General features: G+C 38.1%; 3 protein-coding genes across 4 annotated transcripts in view; all 3 read right to left on the bottom strand.

Moving 5' to 3' along the window:
• Positions 1–2,955: 2,955 nt before the first annotated feature.
• LOC131463995 (uncharacterized) lies at positions 2,956–6,714 on the bottom strand. The gene is made up of 6 exons (XM_058636218.1): positions 6,505–6,714; positions 5,576–5,718; positions 5,415–5,482; positions 4,411–4,539; positions 4,171–4,266; positions 2,956–3,239 (listed from the first exon to the last, which is right to left on the bottom strand). Exons 1-6 carry the CDS (start codon positions 6,616–6,618, stop codon positions 3,151–3,153), a joined length of 639 nt encoding a protein of 212 aa, XP_058492201.1. The 5' UTR covers positions 6,619–6,714; the 3' UTR covers positions 2,956–3,150.
• A 1,601-nt stretch (positions 6,715–8,315) lies between these two features.
• On the bottom strand, positions 8,316–9,915 carry LOC131463996 (uncharacterized). Its single transcript, XM_058636219.1, has 6 exons — positions 9,358–9,915; positions 9,111–9,250; positions 8,963–9,027; positions 8,749–8,883; positions 8,572–8,670; positions 8,316–8,484 (listed from the first exon to the last, which is right to left on the bottom strand). The coding sequence occupies exons 1-6, from the start codon at positions 9,463–9,465 to the stop codon at positions 8,426–8,428; spliced, it is 606 nt and encodes a 201-aa protein (XP_058492202.1). The 5' UTR covers positions 9,466–9,915; the 3' UTR covers positions 8,316–8,425.
• Positions 9,916–10,013: 98 nt separating this feature from the next.
• Positions 10,014–21,473, bottom strand: part of ssbp2b (single stranded DNA binding protein 2b) — a 94,223-nt gene continuing 82,763 nt past the window's right edge. For both annotated transcript variants that reach the window (XM_058636216.1, XM_058636215.1), the window contains 13 exons: positions 18,884–18,973; positions 16,770–16,829; positions 16,617–16,683; positions 15,678–15,748; positions 15,502–15,569; positions 14,675–14,723; positions 14,559–14,594; positions 14,418–14,472; positions 14,234–14,304; positions 13,471–13,549; positions 13,318–13,346; positions 13,120–13,218; positions 10,014–12,122 (listed from right to left, as the gene is read on the bottom strand). In XM_058636216.1, the coding sequence (XP_058492199.1) occupies positions 12,093–12,122; positions 13,120–13,218; positions 13,318–13,346; positions 13,471–13,549; positions 14,234–14,304; positions 14,418–14,472; positions 14,559–14,594; positions 14,675–14,723; positions 15,502–15,569; positions 15,678–15,748; positions 16,617–16,683; positions 16,770–16,829; positions 18,884–18,973 (804 nt within the window). In that variant the 3' untranslated portion in view covers positions 10,014–12,092. The remainder of the gene's footprint in view (positions 12,123–13,119; positions 13,219–13,317; positions 13,347–13,470; positions 13,550–14,233; positions 14,305–14,417; positions 14,473–14,558; positions 14,595–14,674; positions 14,724–15,501; positions 15,570–15,677; positions 15,749–16,616; positions 16,684–16,769; positions 16,830–18,883; positions 18,974–21,473) is intronic.

The raw sequence follows: 21,473 nt of genomic DNA, 5'->3' as shown, positions 1-21,473 counted from the left end.
GTTTCACCGTCATAGCTGTGGAAACTCTCTGGGAAGTTCAGACATTCCAGTTGCTTCTTGAACATCTCCACATTTTGGGGATCTGTCTTTCCTGTCCTCGCTGTAGGAAGAAGAAGAAGAAGAAGAAGAAGGAGACGGGAGAATCGCACCTGGAGTATTTCTTCTAACAAACCTAGTGTGAATGTGTTGATGAGGATGAGATGAAACGTACTGAACTGCAGGATGTATCTGCCGGTGACGTCCCTGTTTTTAAAGGTGTCCGTCCACAGCAGACAGTCAGAGCACGTCTCCAGCATGTGTCCTTTGTGCTCTGACAGATTCTCTGTAAGACAACGGTGGCTTGTTGTTAAATGATTTCTTTTTAGAATTTAGACTATCTCTGAAATTCTTCTTACTGCGAAATGTGGTAGCGAGTCCTGAAACTGTGCCATTGACCTCGTCCACGATGCACCGGTTACTGAAAAACAAAGACGGGTAGTAGTAGTTCAAAGTTGATCTTAATGAAATAATAAGCCATTTTCATAAGGCCTTATATGATATTGTAAACACATGTCCATATTCATGTTAATAAAAGCATCATTAACACGTTTATTATTAATATTAATAGTGTTTTTGGTGGGTTTATGAAATGTTTTCAAGTATCTATAATATCAATGTTAGTAAATCTAGTTCTATTATAAGTTGGGATAGGATGATACCACTTTTTTGTGTCAGATACCGATATCGATATACCGATATTAGTCTGTGTTGGAATATCGGATTTCACATTTCTGTCCGTCTGATATCTGATCCAGTGATTTGCCTATAGCAGAGGACCGATACCGATACTGACCGATACCGATTCCCATCCCTAATTATAAGCAATGCAAATTAAATTGTTCATAAGGCTTTGTACATGGCTTATTAATTTATTATTTATTTAATTTATGAGGACTTTAAAAGATGTTTTTCCAAAGATGTTTTGTGATAGATATGTTTTTTTTCTCAATTATTTTTGTTTTGGTGACGAGACTCACAAGCAGAAATCTCCCCATCGTAACGTCACAGTCTGACTGTCAGACGTAGGAGACACTTGGATCCAGGAGCTTCTCAGAGACTGCAGTGCTGTGTGGTACTGCTGCGGGTCACCAGCTCCCATCACGTACACCCATTTCCCAAACACCTAAACATTCAGAATGGATGTAAATCACAAATATCTTACAAAGCAAAGACTCAAGAAAGAATATGTCAGTAACAAAATGGCAAGTCGTGTGATAATAACATTGAGATGGTATCTCCGAGTCATCATTTTACAGCAATAACATGTGATTTCCAATGTAATATCCAGGTAATGAGAATTAGTCTGGGGCTGCCATCGCTGTAATACCATGGTTCTCAAACTGTGGCGCGTGTACCAGCAGTGGTACGCGAGCTTCCTCTGCTGGTACTTGGAGGAAAATCAGAAATACTCTTCTACTAGAGCAAATGATCTTGGCAGCCCATGGCCCAAGTGGAAAGGGAAATTGTAGGGTTGCCAGTTTGAGTCCCCACCAGGTCAAAAAAAGGGCTGGGTACCCCTGAGCAAGGAGCCCCAACCCCCATTACTCCACATGCTGCTCACTGCTTCTAATTCTAGGACGGTTTCTAGTAGAGGATGGGTTAAATGCAGAGAAGGAATTTCCCTAAGAGGATTTATAAAGTACAAGATTATCTTATTGGGAATAAATCTGCATCCTGTGAAAATTCCGTAGCTGACTGTTGCTCGGTCTTTTTAATTTACACCACTGTATTTTAAAGAGCTCAATATTTTCTCAGGTGGTATAAAAAAAAGTTTGAGAACCTCTGCATTAGGAAATATCTGCTCGAGCTCTCATAGTCATGGCGATTGGGAGACCTAAGGTCAGAACGACGGCATTTGGTCGGTCAGAATTCACAATTCAAGTCACGAGACAAGTGGAATTCCATCCCATCCTCACAAACCTTTAAATTAGGTTTAGCTGCATTTAAAACATGAAAACTGTGGTTAAAATCAGGACAAAAATGATGTCCACATTACACCTGATCCATTCAAGACTGTTCCAGTTTGTTGTACAATGTAAATTGCAATTGATATTCTGCAAATAAAGAATGTCCACTTTAACCTCTGCTATTTTTTAATTGTTGAGGTCATTTACTAATTTTTAGCTCCTAAACTTGTTATTGTATTTGCCCCCTACAAATAAAATGACCTTGCAAAGAACGTTAATGTTCTCTATGTTTGTCTCCTGACAGTCGATCGTCTTCAGGATCAATGACACAAAAAAACAACAACAAAGTGATCGTGAGAAAGACTCACCAGTGTGGGGTCGTCTGGTATGAAGGGTTTGATGAGGTCCTTGCAGTCGGGTACAGATGCAGCACTGAGGGACACGAGAGTCAACAGGAACACGGCGACATGAGCAGACATGGTTGGACGGACGGATGAGGACTGAGAGACAGCAGCAGCAGCAGCAAACCTCTAACACTGATTCATCTTCCCTGTGGAGCTTGAGGTAAAAAAAAAAATGCATATATGCCCAAAATATGGAAGGAGGAGTGATGTTTCCACATGCACCGGTGAAGGTTTCTCTAATGACTATGCAGAGCCACACAGATTCCTTTTGTCCAGCCCTGAATGCTCCGCTCCACAGTTCTGCTGCTGCTGCCCTGAATTAACCCGAGCGACGTGCCATGACTTCTCCTCCTGAACCCGAAGCAGCTTTTCATTAGTGGAACGAAGGTTGTTGCTCAGCGGGGTTTAAAAAAAGAAAAAAAAAGAAAAAAGTTTGACATCTTCTTTCTCCTCCTCCTCCTAACACTGCTGTTACCTAGCAACGGCCTTTGTGGAAGGAAGGTGGACGTTTCTGGGAAACAGAGATGTAGTGTCTTAAAACTCAGCCGGATAAAGAAATGTTGGTGAAAAGCTGCCAGATCGTTGCAAATGATTCAGAGGGAAACTTTCTTCTTCTTTCTTTCTTTATTTACCACAGTGCAAGAAAACAGAGGAGGCATTAACGACAGGTCTGTTACAAAAATATCACTCTATCAGACTCAACTAGAGCAACTCTAACCAAAACATGGACCTACAGCACATGAAATCACATTATCTAGCACATGTTAAGCTTAAGTGCTTCCCTCGATTCTCTCTGTGCTTCACTTTGCAGCCGGCGGAGCGTCACTGTCGTCGTCCTCTGTTTTCTCCACGGGAGGTGAAGCGGTTTCCCTGTCGTCTGGACACAAATCTGAAATAATAATTAAAAAAAACACCATATCTGCTATGATACAGATAATTATACTGTACATACTGTAAAATAGATGGAGCATTGAGGATGATAAACAATGTGGGATGCAAGAAATGTGTTATATTCAGACATAGAATGACCAAAATACTTAGTTTGGGTTAAAACACACGTTTTTTTTTACATTTATTTGAGTGTAGATATATATGAATTTCGTTTTGTTGTTGTTGTTGAATAACCCAGAAAATCAGCAACAATGACCACAAAAAAAAACAGATTTAAAATGTGAAAAAGCAACAACACACAACACTTAATTCACATTCTCTTAATTTAAATGATAACTTTACAAGGTTGTAATAAAAAAACCATCTCTTAAATTATAATTCCCTTCCCCTTCATTTTTATTCATTTTGTATGGAAGAGGATTAAGGCCACGTGTGAATTATTATTGTTTTTTATTTTTATTTTTAAACAAAATAACAGCAGAATTCTGAGATTAAAGTCAGAAAAAAAGACATTTTCTATTTTAAAAATTCTGACTTTAATCTGAGAATTCAGGTTGTTTTATTCAGTAAATAAATAAGTTGTGTACTTTTACTCCACTACATTTCCTCTAACTATCTTTGTTACTCGTTCCTACCAAATAAAATTAGAAGAAGAAGAAGAAGAGTTGGTATTATTACATTATTACATTATTACATTCACACGCTGCAACGTGGGGTTAAGTGTCTTTGCTCAAGGTCACATATTATAGACTAACAGGGATTTTATATCAGAAAATGACTTTTGATACTTAAGTACAGTAAAGGTCATAGACTTTAAGACTTTTACTTAAGTAATATTATATAAGTAATAAAAAAAAGTGACTTCAACTTCTGCCAAAGTCATTTCCTGGTAAAGATACTTGTACTTTTACTCCCTGGCGTTGACTGACCTGTGCCTAAAAAGCGATATTCAGGTAGGAAGTTCAGACACTCCGCCTGCTTCTTGAACGTCTCTAACTCAGATGGCTCCAGAGCGCCGGTCCGTGCTGCAAAAGAGTGAAAAAGAAATATAAAACAGGAAGAGTGAGATGGTGACGGGAAGTCCTGGGAAGCCCAGAGGAACGGAGAGAAACAGTGTGTTTTATATTTGATGGAAAGGAATTAATTATGAAGGTTAAAACGAGGCTTACTGAAGAGGAAGAAATACCGTCCCTTTGACTTGCCGTCCGGCAGCAGGGTGGTGTCTTCAGACAGGAGGCAGTCAGTGCACGTCTCGTAGTATTTCCCATCATGGTATGAAGTGTGACCGTTGATGTTTACTGAGGAGAAAACAATCAATTAGTCTTTGGAGGCTATAGTGTGAATATTAACACTTTAACAGTTGGACACTGAGAGATTGGTAATAATTTCACATCAGGAAAGTAATATTATATTAACCCTTAAACACACCTGGACACATTTTTGTGTAAATTCTAGAATATTTTATTTTTTTCATGCATATTGTTTTTGATTTTTCTTAATTTTTGTCTATACCACAATTAACTAAAAAAAATACTCACACTAACACACCTTACGTACAAAAATGTGCTCATTAAAACCCATTCAAATCACCATTTATTGATGCATCGTGACAAACTTTTCAAAAATGCATTAATGATTGATATGTATAATGATAACTGACATAAAATAAATAATACTAACTTTAGTATTTGACAAAATATGACATTGCAAAAATTTAATTAAATAATGCATATAAACAAATGTTTCTGCTAATCTTTCACATATACCAAGCTGCAATAATCAAACTAAAAATAATCAATAAATAATATTGCATATGGAAAATATTTTTTGTGTGTGTTTTTTTAGAGCATGAAATAAAGGCAATTTCAGGTTTTAAAAAAATGTCATTAATATTTGATATGTATGGAAAGTTAAAACATAAAAAACATAAAAAAAAAATATACAATTTTTATCAGCGGCAAAAGATGCAGCTCTTCTCATTGGCTTTTCACGTCCGCGACAAAGAATCGGCTCTTAGAGCCAGCTCGTTTGTGACCGACACATCACTAGAGCCGAGTAGTGGAAAAAACGCTATTGTTCTCCTGTTGTTGTTTTGATTGCGAGACCTCTGGTGGCAGAAATGACATACTGCGTTTTTAACAGAAAAAAACACTGATGACTTCCAGATTCATACCAGTGGTGTGGCTGGTCATCCCAGTGATGGTGGCATTAGCTGATCCCTGAAGACACTTATCAGTATCTCTGTAATGGGCAGATAAAATAAATAAATAAATGCTGAATTACAATTGCACAATACACAGTGGTCACATGATCATCAATGCAGTGTGCTCTTACAGGCGGTCGGCCCAGTACATGCTAATGACTCCAGTGTCTGAGGACGCTGACAGTTCCACCCACGAGCTGTTCACTGATATTAAATCATTCTTCAGGCCGAGCTGGTCCCACGCACCGACGTGGAGCACCCACTTCCCGTAGATCTGCCACACACACACACACACACACACACACACACACACACACACACACACAGACAGACATTTTACATTCATTTCATTACATTACATGTCATTTAGCAGATGCTTTTATCCAAAGCGACTTACAATAAGTGCATTTAAACATTTCAAAAGACAATCAAAGACAATCAAAGTAAATATTGGTGCATAAAGGCTATTATATTATATTATATTATATTATATTATATTACATTACATTACATTATATTATATTATATTATATTATATTATATTATATTATATTATATCATATATTACATTACATTATATTATATTATAGAAGAGTAATTTTATACACAAATCAGGAACAAATTATTAAAAAAGGTTGTAAAAGATTCAAAATGTGTCAAATTATTTTACTCAAAATGGCAAACAAAGTCATTTAATGAACTGAAGATTTAAGAAAATTGTCAAGATTTAAGAATTTGGTCAGTATAATCTGAACACCTGATACTGATCGCTTTATTAGAACACGTAGTTACTCTGCTCACTTTATTAGGGACACCACACTGACAAATAAACCGCAACCAGTTAAAAGTCCTCCAACTGAAAATAATGTTTTTTTATATATTATTTTAATGTACATCGATTGGATGTATTTATTTCTTTAACAAGTCATGATTGTCATTTTGCTGTATTGCTGTGCTGGAGAACAAGAGATTTTAACACCAAAGCAAACATTCAGCCCCACATCCACAGCACACTGACACGTATGACAAACTCATCACAAACGATCCCGCCTATACTCACAGGGCTGTGACTGTCCAGCACCAGAGGCTTGACCAGCTCTTTACAGTCGGTGGATTCAGACGCAGCACAGAGGGAGGCGAGAGCCAGCAGAGCCGCGACCAGCTGTGCAGCCATTTCTGTACAGACAGCAGCAGGAGAGACAGAGAGTAACACCAACGTCAGGGGTCCTGCCAAATACAGGCTCCACAGAGTGAACCAGGGGAAGAAGAGTGGGCTGACACACACACACACACACACACACACACACACACAATTCAATTCTCACATCTTTCAGTCAGGTCTTGACTCTTGTGTTCCATTTCTCCCTTTACGTAAGAGCCATCTGGCAGCGTGTGAAAAGCAGGACCTCTCCACCGTTACATAATGTCCTCTCTGTCTCTCTGTCTCTCTGTCTCTCTCACACACACACATGCAGCTCCTTTAGACAGCCGAAACAATGTTACTTTAACTAAACTCTAACCATAACCAGTTCAAGTCTAACCCTAACCTTACCCTAGAACCCGCGGTTCAAATATGTGGCCAAAACTTAACCAGTTCCTCTAAAATGTGGTTCTTCCTCTTTAGGACCAGGTTTTTGGTCTCCATGAGGGCAGAAAAAGAACACACACACACACACAGATACAAATACTTACTTACTGTACAAAGTACAAAATCCACGTATCTGTAGTTCACTTTGTTATTTATAATATTTCTAGCAACTATCTTTGTTACTCGTTACTACCAAATAAAATCAGAAGAAGAAGAAGAAGCCTTGGTATTATGGTCTGTATTTACAGTATATAGAGCTTTTCTAGTCTTGATGAGCTGCTTTAAACTACAGTTTTCACATATTCACATGCAGCAACATGGGATTAAGTGTCTTTGCTCAAGGACTAGTAGACTAGCAGAGCCAGGAATTGGACCAACAACCTTCCAGTTGGAAGACAACACGTCCTACCACTGAACCACCATGACTCAATCCTAACTCCTCACCTTTTTTAATACTTTTATTTCTAAAACACATTTTATATCAGAAAAAGATGTTTGATACTTAAGTACAGTAAATGTCATGTACTTTAAGACTTTTACTTTACTTATAAAAAATGACTTCAGGTTCTATCAAAGTCACTTTCTGGTAAGATACTTGTACTTTTTGTACTTTTGTAGAACATTTTCACATTTTCAGCATTTACAAAATGCGTTTTTTTTGTGTCATGTGCTGTTGAGTCAAAGTTAGGATTCATGTTGTATCGCAATTGTGCAGAAGTCACAAAATTAGATTGTTTTTCTTGTACTTTGTGTACTTTCACAAATTCAATCCGATTTAAAAAAGAAAACAGCCTCTGTATATACACGTTTGAACTAGTCTTGCATGAAGTACTTAAAAGGGATACTTGAGTAAAAGTACAGGCATGTTATACATTATACAAGAATGGTCTACAACCCCCCATGGTTCTCAAACTGTGGTTCGTGTATTACGTGATAACACAAACACGCGGTTCGTGCGGTTACTTAGGAAGGATTTTGGAGCTTTTTCATTCATACTGAGCAACAGAGACATACAGTACTATAATAATATATAATAATATAATAATAATAATAAATCATGATGTTATTTTCTAAATGTGGAGTTTATGCACGAGGATAAAGTCTCGTTTAGGGAAAATCACTGAAGTGCAAAAAGGTTTGTAAATTCCTGTCGTTAGAACTGATTTAGAACTGAACTGATTACAAGTGACTCCTCTGACCACAGTCCTAAATTTCCTAGTCCATTTTCTTAGATACAGAAACTTCATTTACACAGAATAAAATCACAAATTAATGAGACAGTATGAAACATGTCTATTCATTTATATACATCATACAACATTCATCCCGCCTACTGCAGCTTTAAAACACAATCCTCTGCGGGTGGAGTTGAGAGTTCACGTAACGGCAACTTCTACTGCTCTTGTGTCGTTTCTTTTGAGGCAGCAGCCTCCTTCTCGTCAGGACACAGGTCTGAAACAGAGACGTGAGGCCACATTATTATTTTATTTACCAGTCACTACTGGTTACAGTTGTGTTTATACAGCGCAGGAATCTCACCTTTGGTCTCTGCAAAGTAGAAATCTGGCAGGACGTTGAGGCACGCCGCCTGTTTCATGAAAAAAGCCAGATCAGATTCGGCCAAATCGCCACTCTTTGCTGCAGGGGGACAAGGGGGAAAAGTTAATGTTGTCTCAGTTATTATTATAATTTACACAGATACAAATGTGGACTCACTGAACAGGTAGAACTGTCTGCCCATATTAATCTCCCCATTCTTCTTTGACTCTGTGTTCTCAATCCACAGCAGGCAGTCGGCACAGGACACCAGGAGCATCCCAACGTGGTCGTGTGAGGTGGAGTTGAAGTGAACTGCAGATACAAGCGGAGGTTTAGTAACTGTACTGACTGTTACAGCTCATACAGTATATCTATAATAATGTGGACTCACATGTCAGTTTGGTGTTGTTTCCCTCATTAGAGAAATTAGCATGTCCATAAAGGCATTTCTCCTCGCTTGCAAAAACACATGGGAAAAGGCGTAAAAATTATATCATCCATGAATGTACTGATGATGAAAATTAAAAGTCAACATTTACTGTCTGTCTGCGAAGCGTATGGTCATATTATCGCTAAGCACGGTTGGGATATCGATCCAGGAGCTGTGGAAATATTTTAGATTCTTCAAATATTCCTCGGTGTCTGCTCCACCAACGTGGAAAATCCATTTGCCAGAGATCTGCGTGTGCGAAATATAAAAACCAAGGGGAAACACAAGCAAAGGCTTTTAACGCTTTGTAACCGTACAAGTAAACAAAAAATGTAAAATGCAAAAAGTCAATAAACCTTGCTTCTGTCTTCCAAAGGTTTGACGAGCTCCTCGCAGCCTGGATCGGACGCAGCAGCCAGAGACGAGAGAGCAAGCAGAGCTAAACACAACCGCGGAAACATCATTTAACAATCGACGACAACAACTACAGGACAAATGAAGAGGAATTCTGCTGTGAACACCTGCAGAGGGGGGACGTATGATACGTTATAAATTGGTTTATGGGGAACTTTATGGACACTGGAAGGTGGGCAGGCTGGATTATTATTGGACACCTTTGTTTAAAGTGGTGTTGTGTGTTTAGCAGAGTCTGAGTGCATCTGTGTCTGCAGCCAGGACCGAGAGCAAATTACACAACAGGCGACCTTTAGCTCTACAATTACACGTTTATAAGATGGGTAAGCACATGGGGGGCAGATGGCAGTTTGATTGAGTGAAGAGGATTTTAAGCAAAACAGTATAAAAATGATGTCCCACCGTACCTTTAAATACATTTTTCATCTCATGTCCACAAAGCAAATATGAAGCTATAGCTAAAACCCTCTTAATACAGGCGTAACCACAGATAAGCCTTTAGACTCCCTGTCACTAAAAACACAAAGTTTAGAGACGCCTGTGCATCATGTGACCACTTCATGTCCACAGATCACAAATGAGAGGCGGACACGCTGACTAAGGGAAGAGAAGCTTTATACCAGCATATTCAAAAACCATGAAATACTTCTCTGTATTTACAAAAACACAATAATAAAGAATTAAAAAAGAGGGAAATTAACACATCACAAATGGAGTTCCCATTATACTGCCACAAAATGGAAAACATGATCCAATTTACAAATGCATCTTCTGGTGTATGGCTTCAATCTAACAGGAAAATAGAAAAAAAAAATAAAAATAAAATAAATCTCAGTTCAGTTGTGATGGCGCGTCATCGGTCCACCGCTTTTCTTATTTAAATAATAACAATAATATCAAATACACATACAAGACAGAGGAGCTACATTTGTGAGCTGTACACTTTGCAGTAAAGGACGGGGAAAAGGGGGAATATTGACCTTTGATACATGATGATGATGATGATGATGATAATACGTCCTGGGCAGTTTAAAAAACAACAAAAAACGATTAAAAACAAGCTTATATTCAGCTTTCTGTACCAACCATTCTCTTACACCACACTTGTAGATCACAGTTTATTCGGATGACGGTAACATTATTGGTGACCAAAGTGACTTGATAAGCTTGTGTCTTTACCAGCCATACATGTAATAAATCTTTGATTTATTTATTTATTTAGTTATAGATCCACGGGTGAAAGAAGCCGCAGCAAACAAAAGCAGCCCGTCTTAAACACTTATTCTTTTGCGCTCCATCCATTTTTGCTATGTCATTACAGTCTAAATTGCAAAATGTGAAGCCATATAGTTTTTTCTCGTTGCATAAAGGCAGATCTGATCTTCTTTAAAGGGAGGCTATGTAACTTTTTTTTTTATCACGTGTACTTAAAATCTCAGGGTTCCCACACCTTGTTTGACATCAAACTCAAGGACTTTCCAGTACCAATTCCCTCAAATTCAAGGACCGAATGCCTCGTCTACGTACATAAAGCAATGCAGGGCGCATGGAACAGTAGGTGGCGTCGTAACCTAAATATCAACATAACTCCTTGCACAAATTTCAAGCTCTTTCAATGACCCATGTGTTTATTTATTTTTTAAACACTTTCACAGATTTTACGAGTGTGTCTACTGGTTGAAACGTCAGTCACATAATTTAGCTCGAGCATTATCCTCGTCCGTGTCACTCAAGTCATCCTGAAAATCCTCATTCTCATTATGCAACACAGCAATAAGAGAAACTTATAACCTGACTGCACTTTGATCCACGAGGACAAATCACTCAGAAGGTGTTTTTTGTGTTTTTAGCATCGCCACGGCGCCATATTCAAAAATATGTCGACACACTTACCATCATGTGTCCTGTTATTGTTACTTGGGTCACAAATGTTCCAAAAAGTCACATAGTCTCACTTTAAACGTGGAACGAAAGCTGATTTTGACCTCAGTGAGCGAAGCCTTCCTGTCATCGTGTGATCATGTCGCGTTTCCTCACATGTTTGTGATTGAGTTTCTGATGGAAAAGACTCACGAAATAAAAGACGTTGAAGATTTAGACCGCCACAAAAGATGACTTTACAAATATCTGCACGAACATCAGTTAAATCAATCAAAAAGTGTCTTTATCTCTTTTAAAGTCCTTTAAACTCGAGGATAAATAAGATACTGGCCTTTTGTTGTGGTGGGCGGGTGTCATGTGACTTGACGCAAAAAGGCAGAAACACTCGCCTGTGACTGGAGTGTGCGCTCTGTCACACACTGTATGCAAATATACAAAGAGTTCTCCTCCGGGGTTTTTTGTTGTTTTTTTTTAAATTTGGTTCCTTTGTACAGTCTCATCGATGCAGAGGAAGAACTGACGGATTAAGCAGAGTCACCACTCAGGACAGAGGAGCGAGGGGTGAACGGGGGTGAATGTGAAAGGGTGGGCGAGGACACGTTGGTGGAGTTGTGGGGGCAGTAGAAGGACAGAGTGTGTGTGGGGTAACTGTCCTGACAGGTTAGGTGAGGTGGTGGTGGTGGGGGAGGAAGAGTCACTGGCCTGGAGGACATCACCTCCCGTCTCTCTCTCTCTCTCTCTCTGCTTTATATTGATCCACATCAGCTCGAGTGAGCGAGTGAGGCGCGTCCAGCCTTCACACACTCATCGTCATGTTTGGAGAATACTGCAGAGAACAGGGAGAAACAAGTCATGTTGTATTTAAAACAGAGAGAGAGAGAAAGACACTAAAACCATTGATCAGGTCAAGTCATTTCCACTAGAAACCCTCACATATGTTATCGTGCAACACTTTCAAAATTGGTATTTTTAAGTTCTTATCAGCCTCTGTATGGATTTTGCATGTTCTCCCCATGTGTGCGTGGGTTTTCTCTGCAGTACACGTCGCAGTACACGTCGCAGTACACGTCGCAGTACACGTCGCAGTACTTCCCTGAGCAAAATCCTCCTCAGATTACCCGGCAAAGGCGTCACCTGTGCTCCATGCATTTCCTTAGAAACACAAACATCTCACAGAGGCCGCACTAGGCCTCGTATTCTACAATACTAAAATATTAGTATTGCTGTGACTGATACACTAGAAAATACTAAACACTATAATTCTATAGGAAATGTCTGGTGTCATTCCTAAGGAGATGAAAATTATGTTGATTATTTTTTCGCAGAATTCTGACTTTTTTTCTTGGAATTCTGACTTTGAGCTGAATTTTTTCAGAAAAGTCAGAATTACAAGGAAAAAAGTCCGAATTGTGACTTTAATCTCAGAATTCAGAGATTAAAGTCACGATTCTGAGAAAAAAAATCAGATTAAAGTCATAATTCCAAGAAAAAATTCAGAATTCCAAGAAAATAGTCAGAATTCTAACTTTAATCTCTGAATTCTGGGGGGAAAAAGTCATAATTCCAAGAAAAAAAGTCAAAATTCCAAGAAAAAAAGTCAAAATTCAAAGAAAAAAAGTCAAAATTCAAAGAAAAAAAGACAGAATCTTGAGAAATGATAATAATGTAATATTCTATGTCTAACGTTCATATTATTGCAACAGTGAGTCGTGGTGATTGATAGACAACCTTGTTACCTTGTATTTATAATATGCAGTATTTTTAATAAATTTTTTTATTTTCACCACCACCTAAAACTTTCTCTCTAATAATTCCATACTTACACTTTCATTCTGAAATGGGTTCAGGAAGTTTCCTCCCATCTCTCCGTCCTCCCTGGGGGTTCCTGGCTGGTTACTCATACTTAGGTTTCCAGGAGAGTTCTTTACAAAAATAATTCAAAAGAAAGTATAGAAGTTTTTTTATAGTTAAACTAAAAAAAAAGTTTAATTATTCCTTAATTAAAAGAGTTTCTCTGTTACCTTTGGGAGACTGTCCATATCACCTGACCCTGTGAGAGAAAAACCCAAATATGAAAACAACGAAAAATGATCCTGACACATTTTAGGAAGGCTACTTTTATTTCAGGAGAAAATAATAAAATCTGTGATTCTGATTGAATATGTTTCCTGTACCTAATGATCCATTCATGTGATGTGGCTCCATTCCAGCCATTCCACCTAACGGACCATCGCCACCTGCACCCATAGGGAACTAAAGCAATCATACGCAAAAAGAAAGGTGATATACTTTATCATCCAAACACCACAACAATGAAAACAGTACTTTTACTTTAAAGGTCCAGTGTGTAAAATTCAGGCCGGAGTATTAGCAGAAATCAAATATGAAAGTATAATTACTTCAAAATAAAAGCTTGTTTGGTTTTCAAGGGCCATGCTGTGCTGAGGCTGCATCTTGCATCCAGAGATACAAGAGATAAGCTTACTACAGTGGTCAGCAATTGGTGGCCCGTGGGCCAAAACTGGCCCTCCAGCCTCAGTATCTGGCCCCCGGCAGATGATTTAACGAATCTAATCTTAAAAATATGAACTTATGGTTCAGCTTTCAGAAATGGTGTAATTACGGTAATGTAAAATGCGCTTGTGCAAACGCGTCGTCTGCATTACGCTCGATGTTAAAGGGTTTTAAGGCCTTTTTGCCCCATGAAGACACAACGTTTGGCCCAAATATTCAATTGCTTACAAAACAATTGGCCCTGACCACATTTACTTGCTGATCCCTGTCTTACGACAAGGCCACCATAGTTTCCTGATGTGCTTGGGAAAGGGAAGGAACATTACTTATTGTTACACACTGGCCCTTTAAGAGCTAATACCCCGCCCACATACTCATAATAACCACTGTGCAGATGTTCATACAGAGTGAAAAATGTCTCACATTTGGTCGGTTTCCATTGGGAGGGACTGTGTTTATCATAGTGTACATGTTGTCGCCGGAGTTGGTTGAATCTGACATAACAAAATGTAGGAGAAAAAAATAAGAGGATGAAAGCGCAAAAACAATGAATATTAACACAACACACACACACACACACACACACACACACACACACAGAACCTACCTGCTGGACTTGGCATTATTGGGGTCCCAGGTGGCCCTCCGCCTCCTGGAGGACCCTGGAATTACAATTTTTTTATTCATAAACTAAAGAAGAACAGCTCGTGGAGTTTAAACAGTATTAAGTCCGACACGCTGTACGTACCACATAACTTCCCGGAGATGCAGACGAGTAAGGGGTCTAAAAAAATACACAGATAGAGATCATTAAAGAAATTAAATTACCACTTTCTGTTCCGTGTCTTTCGTTCAAGCACTTACTGAATTGGAGTTTGGAGGATTCGGCCAAGGTCTGCCCCCACCAGGCCCCCTGTAAGCACAAAAATACACACACACACACTTGAGTTTTGTGCTTTTGGCACGCTACTTTGTTTCTCATTCATCTGCACAGAACTGGCAACAACAAAGTCTCCCGCTGCCAGAGAAAGTGCAATGGGAACAACAACAACGACAAAGCAGACACGAATAAAGACGACAAATGGAGGAAACTCAGTCCGAGATCCATGTCCAAACTTTCACCGACCTACAACATGAAATGGACTCAGTATTTCTTTACATTTCTTTCTTTCTTTCTCTTCCTTTTCCTTAAAACCCTTTAACACCGAGTGTATCGCAGCGGTTTGTTATTACGATATTTTCACTTGCACTGTCGCTGGAAGCCAGAGAATCAGCATGTTTGTCACCAGAGAGGAGAGAGTTGGAAAAAACGCCTGTACATCGCTTCCAATTTTTTTGGACTTTGAGACTCAAACAAATGTTATTTTAAATATGTGTTATAGTGTTCAAATTTCAAATTGAACACAAAAAATCTGGTGTTCATGTTCAACTGCAGTGTTTTTTCACAATAAAGCTTTTGTTTGTCTTCATTTTAAATTGTTAATACACTAAATTAACATGCAGTAAATTGTAAATAACTGCCTTACATTTCTGGCACTTTTATGGTTAAAATAAGCAAAAAAGTCCAGATGGACATTTGTGTACAGACATATATATATATATATATATATACATACTGTATATATGTACATGCAAACAATATCTACACATATTCTTTGCATGTTGAAAAATGAACTACTACTACTACTCACATGTTCATGCCGGGCATCCCTGGACCAACCAAGGCGTTAAGTGGTGGTCTCATTCCACTTCCATAATTCTAAAACAAAACAAAATAAAATAAAATAAAACAAAACACACCCTTAATTACATCGATAACATCATTTTTTTTTTTGTTAACGTTCCCACAAATCATCTGGTTCCTCACCTGGGGCCCCAACGGTACCATGCCTCTGGGTGGAGTCATGCGCTGCATGGGTCCTCCCATGTTTGGATGTACTGAAACAGTCAACATTAGACATTTAACAATAATAATAATAATAATAATAATAATAATAATACATTGTACTTATATAGCGCTTTTAATGTCTAATGTTCACTATATTTAGTTTTATATTATATATAATATAATATATATATTATATTTTCCCTCTTTACTGACAATTCGAGAAAAGTCGAGCTGATCATCACCTTCATTGAAAAAAAGAAGCAAATCAGTAAATAAATAAATGCATATAAAGAAAATAAGGTAAACAACAATAAAGGGAATATGCACAATATAAAGTAAAGTAAGGGGTACAAACAGGTACTTAAAATCTATTCCTATATAAAAGAAATAAATCAGAGTGAAGTGAATAAATATTTATTACAATTCTAAAATATTCAATATATTCAAGAATTTGGGCATATTTCACATTCAAAGAAAAAGAAAAATCACTGTTGGTAAACTTAAACATAGAAAAGATTGTTGGGCGTACGTACTACATTAAAATGTACTTCCTTAAGTTAGTAATTATAAGTCTTTACCCAATTTATATTCTTCATTTTATAACAAATAAAAATGTATAAATTGCCATTCAGTGCAAATACTGAAATGCTGGAAACACTGGATACTTACATATAAAATTACACAATATTGCTGTAACCTGCTCTACTAGGTCAGATAAAAATAATACATAATTTAAATGCCATGGGCTTTTGTTTTATTCCTTATAACTATAACTAGCAAGTTAAAACTTAATTATTTCAATTCTATGGCAAAAACCTCTATCGGGACGTGGCACCACAGGGGTTCAAATGAAATAAACAGAAAGTCTTAATGTGCTGAAATATAATTTATGTCTTGTTTGTGTACACCAGTGTGTACCTTGCTGTCTTGACGGATCCATTCCACTGGGTAACATAGGCTGACCACCTGGGACTCCTCCAAGTCCCTACACAGGAAAACAGCATCAACCCACCTGCACCAATCTATCTGCAGTTCTTTTTTCATACCTGCAGGTGTCAGTGTGGCTCTTACTTGATTTGGTAATCGGAGTGGTGGTCTGGGTCCTCCAGGGTATCGAGGTGACATAAATGGCTGGAGTAAAAAAAAGAACAACAAAAACAACAACGATATGAATCTAGGGTTATAAATACTTTGCCACACAACATAAACAAAGTTCTTCATCTAAAGAGCAACAAATTAACAATATATTCCATATATTATTTTTCTCTCCTTTAAAATGTACCATTTACTATATGGTGATAAGATTTATATTGGCGAGATAACACAGCCTGGAATAAGTAAATAAGAAAAATAAAAAAAACAATAATTATCATTAGTTTCAGTATAGACTCTCACTACTGGCCACTCAAAATACAACACTGCCACCTGTAGGCTTACCAGGAATAGTACATCTATGCCAAACAGAAGATATAATCTTGAAATTAATTATGTTTCACTGTGCAGAGGTCAATTAAATGGTCAATACAAATTGGTTTATAATGGGTTTCAATTATGACACTTTTTGTACATAAGGTGGAGAATGTAACTATTTGTTTTACACAGTGCAGTGTACATGTCAGAGGAAGACTAATATTTAAAAAATCACAAAAAAATACAAACCTTTGACAAATTCTATACCATACGCATGAACACAGACACAAATTAACAATAAAAATAATGTGACTGAAACCTATAAGAAAAATGTGAAAGACAACAACAAATCACAACAAAATGTATTGTATTGTATTGTCCTGCCACACAAAACCCTTAAACTACATAATAAAACAACTTAAGTTGTTTATTCACTCATCCAAACAGGAAACCAGCCAGAACTTTGTGTCCTCTGCTGGGTTTTTGGACTCATTTTCCCCTAAAAACAATCCCCACGATGACAGTGATGTGACAACAACAACTAAAAACATGAACTGTGTGGAAATAGAAGCAGGGAATTGGAGAACGTTGCTTGTTAATAAGGACACTAGTTTGTTTGTTAATTGTGTAGAAATCAGCAGTGTGTGTTAGTGTGAGTGTGAGAAGCTCTTTAGCAGCTGTGAGAGTGTGTGTTTTTCTTGTCCTTGTCACCAACAGCAGCAATGCTGTTGCTATGTTTGATGAAGAGAGTGGCGGTAAGTCTGCAGTCATAGCAAAGGCAATATTTCACTTCTGCCACTAGAGAGCAATGGTTTGCTTGTTTTCTTAATAAATATAAATAATAAAACCCCCTCGTCTGTTCTCCCAGCTGCACTGAAGAGCCATTAGAGGAACACAGATTTAGTATTTTAGGTCTACAACACAATGGTTGTAACATTATTATTATTGATAATGATAATAATAATTATTATTATTATTATCATTAATAATAATGGATAATCAGAACTCGGTATCGCCCAAATTAAAACCCATAAATTCGTCCACCTTTAAATGTATTAAGCCATGTATGACCAACACCTCTGTGACCTCTGAACTTCTGTGCCTGAGAAACGTAAAAAAGTACCAAAGACTCACTGGGATCAAAGAAGAAAACAAGGCAATATCTCAAGCGTTACCTTAATTTGGATTTTATGGAAATTTTAATAAATTTTCACTGTGAGAATAGGAAAAAAACAACTGCTGTTCATTTTTGCATATAAAACGTTTGTAATTAGACAGTGTGTGTGTGTGTGTGTGTGTGTGGACAGGGGTTTGGGTTGGGGGTTGGTTGGTTTCAAGGTCTGGACAAAGCCTTGTTTTTGTCGGATTTGCAGGATGGAGACAGAAAACGCTGAGCCACTTTTGTCTTTTTCTGAAAGTGGAGCTTAGAAAAAAACAAATGCTTATGAAGGTTATTGATCTGCATGTCAGACGAGAGCATCTGAGATTCACTAATAATGACAGTCGATCAATGGTACACCTGGCAGAGTCCTTCTGATGGAGAACAGAGATGTTCTGGGACAAAGCTGCACGGGCGTCCGTGTCTGTGGGAGATTTATTGCCTCCGTCAGAGTCTCTTCTGTCTGTTTTGATAAACACACAGTGGTGCACGTACACACACGCCGATACACGCAGGATGTAAAGATACTACACAGTGACATGCACAGTTACACCTGAGTGAGTGAGTGAGTGAGTGAAGATTTACGGAACAGTCTGATGATTCGCTTTCTATATACCTGAAAGAATCCTGGAGGAACTGGACCCACTGGCATGCCTTCACCTGGAGGAAGGTTCCCAAGGACAGGACTGGGAGCTGCTGCAGCACTCTGAAAGAGGCAAACACACAAATACATCATACTCATAATTCAAACTGCTCAACACAACTTACTGTAATAAAGCACGTTTTTGTTGACTAGTTGCAAAAACAAACCAAAGACAATTACTGTGGATTGTTTTCCTGATGAGTCGTTTAGTCTCATAAAATGTCAGACAATGTTGAAAAATGTTGACCAGTGTTTTTTCAAACGTCTTGTTTTGTCCACAAGTAAAACTTAATCAGTCTTCATGCATTCTTTGTTTACATGAAGCAAAGAAACCAGGAAATATTCACTCTTAAGAAGAACTTAATTCATACCTTTTCATCGATTATAAATGAGTTGCTGATAAATTACATAATCAATCGATAAATTGTACACTTGTGTGTGACAGCTTTAGAATAAAAATCATTTAGTGTTTGAATTAGAATCTCATTTCAAAAGGAACCGGTTAAGTTTAGGGTCCAAATAAAGTCAATGCAGTGTCCTCGAAAGAATAGATGGGCAAACGTGTGTGTGTGCAAACGTGTGTGTGTGCACTCGCCACCCCTTCCAAGAGTAGACCTCGGTGCCGTTATACATTCACCAACAGGGGACCTTCATGCTAACAAGGGACATTTCTCAGGTGCGCTGTTGGTCTTACTTTGAATCATGGTAAAAAGACTGGTAAAGACTGGTAAAGACCCTCCTCAGCAGTGCCCCTGCTGGCTGGAGCAGGGACTTCAATGCCCCGTTTCCCACGAGTATGTTTGTACTTGTGTACGTGTATAACAGCTTTAGAATAAAAATCATTTAGTCACGAACGGCTCTCTACACACAAATCTGATGCATAAACCAGAAGAGTGTTTTATTTAACAATGCAACAGTTTTTACTTCATTTAAAGATCTGTATACTTCCGTTACCACTAATGCACTAACAAAAACCTCTAATGAACTTGCCACCAGTGAAACAACACAATAAAAAACAAACCATCCAAAAGTAATCCAAACTTTTCCCCCCCATCTCTCTCTCTCTCAGTTTCTCCCTGAGTTGGATGTTTCCTGTCTGCAGATGCCCTGCCATGCTGGCACAGGTTTATTTTTGTACCTTGTGTTTCTTGTTGTGCTTGTCCCAGACGGGCGGCACTGGCACATTTCAACAGCACTGCCTCCGTCTGCTTCCTGTGCCATTGTACTCCTGAATAACCCAGAGTCTCCACCACCACCCAGCATCAGCCTCTTCCTCATTAAGCGTAAGAATAAGAAGAAAACATGCAGTGTGGGAGAGTGCATATCTATATGTATGATAATCTGTGAATAGTCTGCCTGCCTGTGTCTGTGAGTGTTTGTTTGTTTGTTTATTTATTTATTTATTTGTTCTGTTTCTCTGATCTCTCCGTGTGCTTTCTCTCCCACTCTGTAGGCATTGCGAAGACTAGTGATATTCACCCACAGTCTCTGAAGTTTCCGCCAGCTGACTTTTTAGGTCAGAAAGGGAACAAGGCTTAATCAGAGCCGAGATAGAAGCGTGCTGACACTCGTATGTCCTCCTCTGTTCCAGCCCAACACCCTTGCTATTATTGCCTTATCCTCCATTGTTTTCTTTTGTAATTTGGCATCACAGGGAACAGGATGCTTTTGCAGATTTTTGATTCCATACTCTGCTGCAAACAGAGTCCGTATTTGTCTCAGCAGATGAATGTGCAGATGGACACAGATGGATATTGTATCTCCATGGTTTAGTGGTGAGAGACGTGTGTGTGTGTGTGTGTGTGTGTGTGTGTGTGTGTTCACTTGTATTTGTTACCTCATTACTCATTACCAGTAGTCCTTGTGGCGACCAAGACCTGGTTCTAATGAGGCAAAATCTAATTTCTGAGGAAATAATTAAATTTAGTACTAGAATTTAAAGTGTGGTTAGTGTTAGGCGATGACTGGTTATGGTGAATGTTAGAGATAATACTTTGTGTAGGCTGTCCAGATCAGTGCAATGTCCTAAGAAGAATAGATGGGCAAACCTGTGTGTGTGCGTGTGTGTTTTGTGGAAAGTATATCATATAAAATATGATATTGTGACTTTATTTGATATACATTTATAAAAGTGAAGCTTCCTGTGTTATTTTAAATCAGTAATTATTGTATACTGTATTACAAAATGTGAAAATATAAACATGAGTATGAGTTATATTTAAATACAACAGTGAAAAGCAGATACATTAAAATGCAGTCTTTGCTATGTGGTAACTTTATTGTTTCAAACTGTGATTTCTATTAGGAAAGGATAAGTTGTTCAGCCCTATTGTGTGTGTGTGTGTGTGTGTGTAGATGGTATGTAATTATATAGTGCACAAAGCTGCTTCACACTACAGTTTTGCCATTGAGCCAAAGCATTTTCTAGCACACATCTTTCATACCCATTCACACAGCCATTTTGTTGACATATTTGACTAATTTCCAGAGATAAGTGTGTTATTTGATCATCAGGCAGCGGCTCTGAGATACATGTCTCATTCTCACAATAACAGAGGAAGTT

Source organism: Solea solea, chromosome 8 (assembly GCF_958295425.1).
Source record: "Solea solea chromosome 8, fSolSol10.1, whole genome shotgun sequence".
NCBI lineage: Eukaryota > Metazoa > Chordata > Actinopteri > Pleuronectiformes > Soleidae > Solea > Solea solea.
Note: the sequence above shows the minus strand (reverse complement) of the source record. Positions and strands in the feature narration are given on the sequence as shown.

Excerpts from the sequence above, each read along its gene's own strand:
- LOC131463995 (XM_058636218.1), bottom strand. The coding sequence starts at position 6,618 with ATGGCTGCACAGCTGGTCGCGGCTCTGCTGGCTCTCGCCTCCCTCTGT. Across the intron at positions 5,719-6,504 it reads TGCTGGACAGTCACAGCCCT|ATCTACGGGAAGTGGGTGCT; the intron begins GTGAGTATAGGC and ends TGTGTGTGGCAG. Across the intron at positions 3,240-4,170 it reads ATATCGCTTTTTAGGCACAG|ATTTGTGTCCAGACGACAGG; the intron begins GTCAGTCAACGC and ends TTATTATTTCAG.
- LOC131463996 (XM_058636219.1), bottom strand. The coding sequence starts at position 9,465 with ATGATGTTTCCGCGGTTGTGTTTAGCTCTGCTTGCTCTCTCGTCTCTG. Across the intron at positions 9,028-9,110 it reads ATACGCTTCGCAGACAGACA|CGAGGAGAAATGCCTTTATG; the intron begins GTAAATGTTGAC and ends TGTTTTTGCAAG. Across the intron at positions 8,485-8,571 it reads CTACTTTGCAGAGACCAAAG|ACCTGTGTCCTGACGAGAAG; the intron begins GTGAGATTCCTG and ends TCTCTGTTTCAG.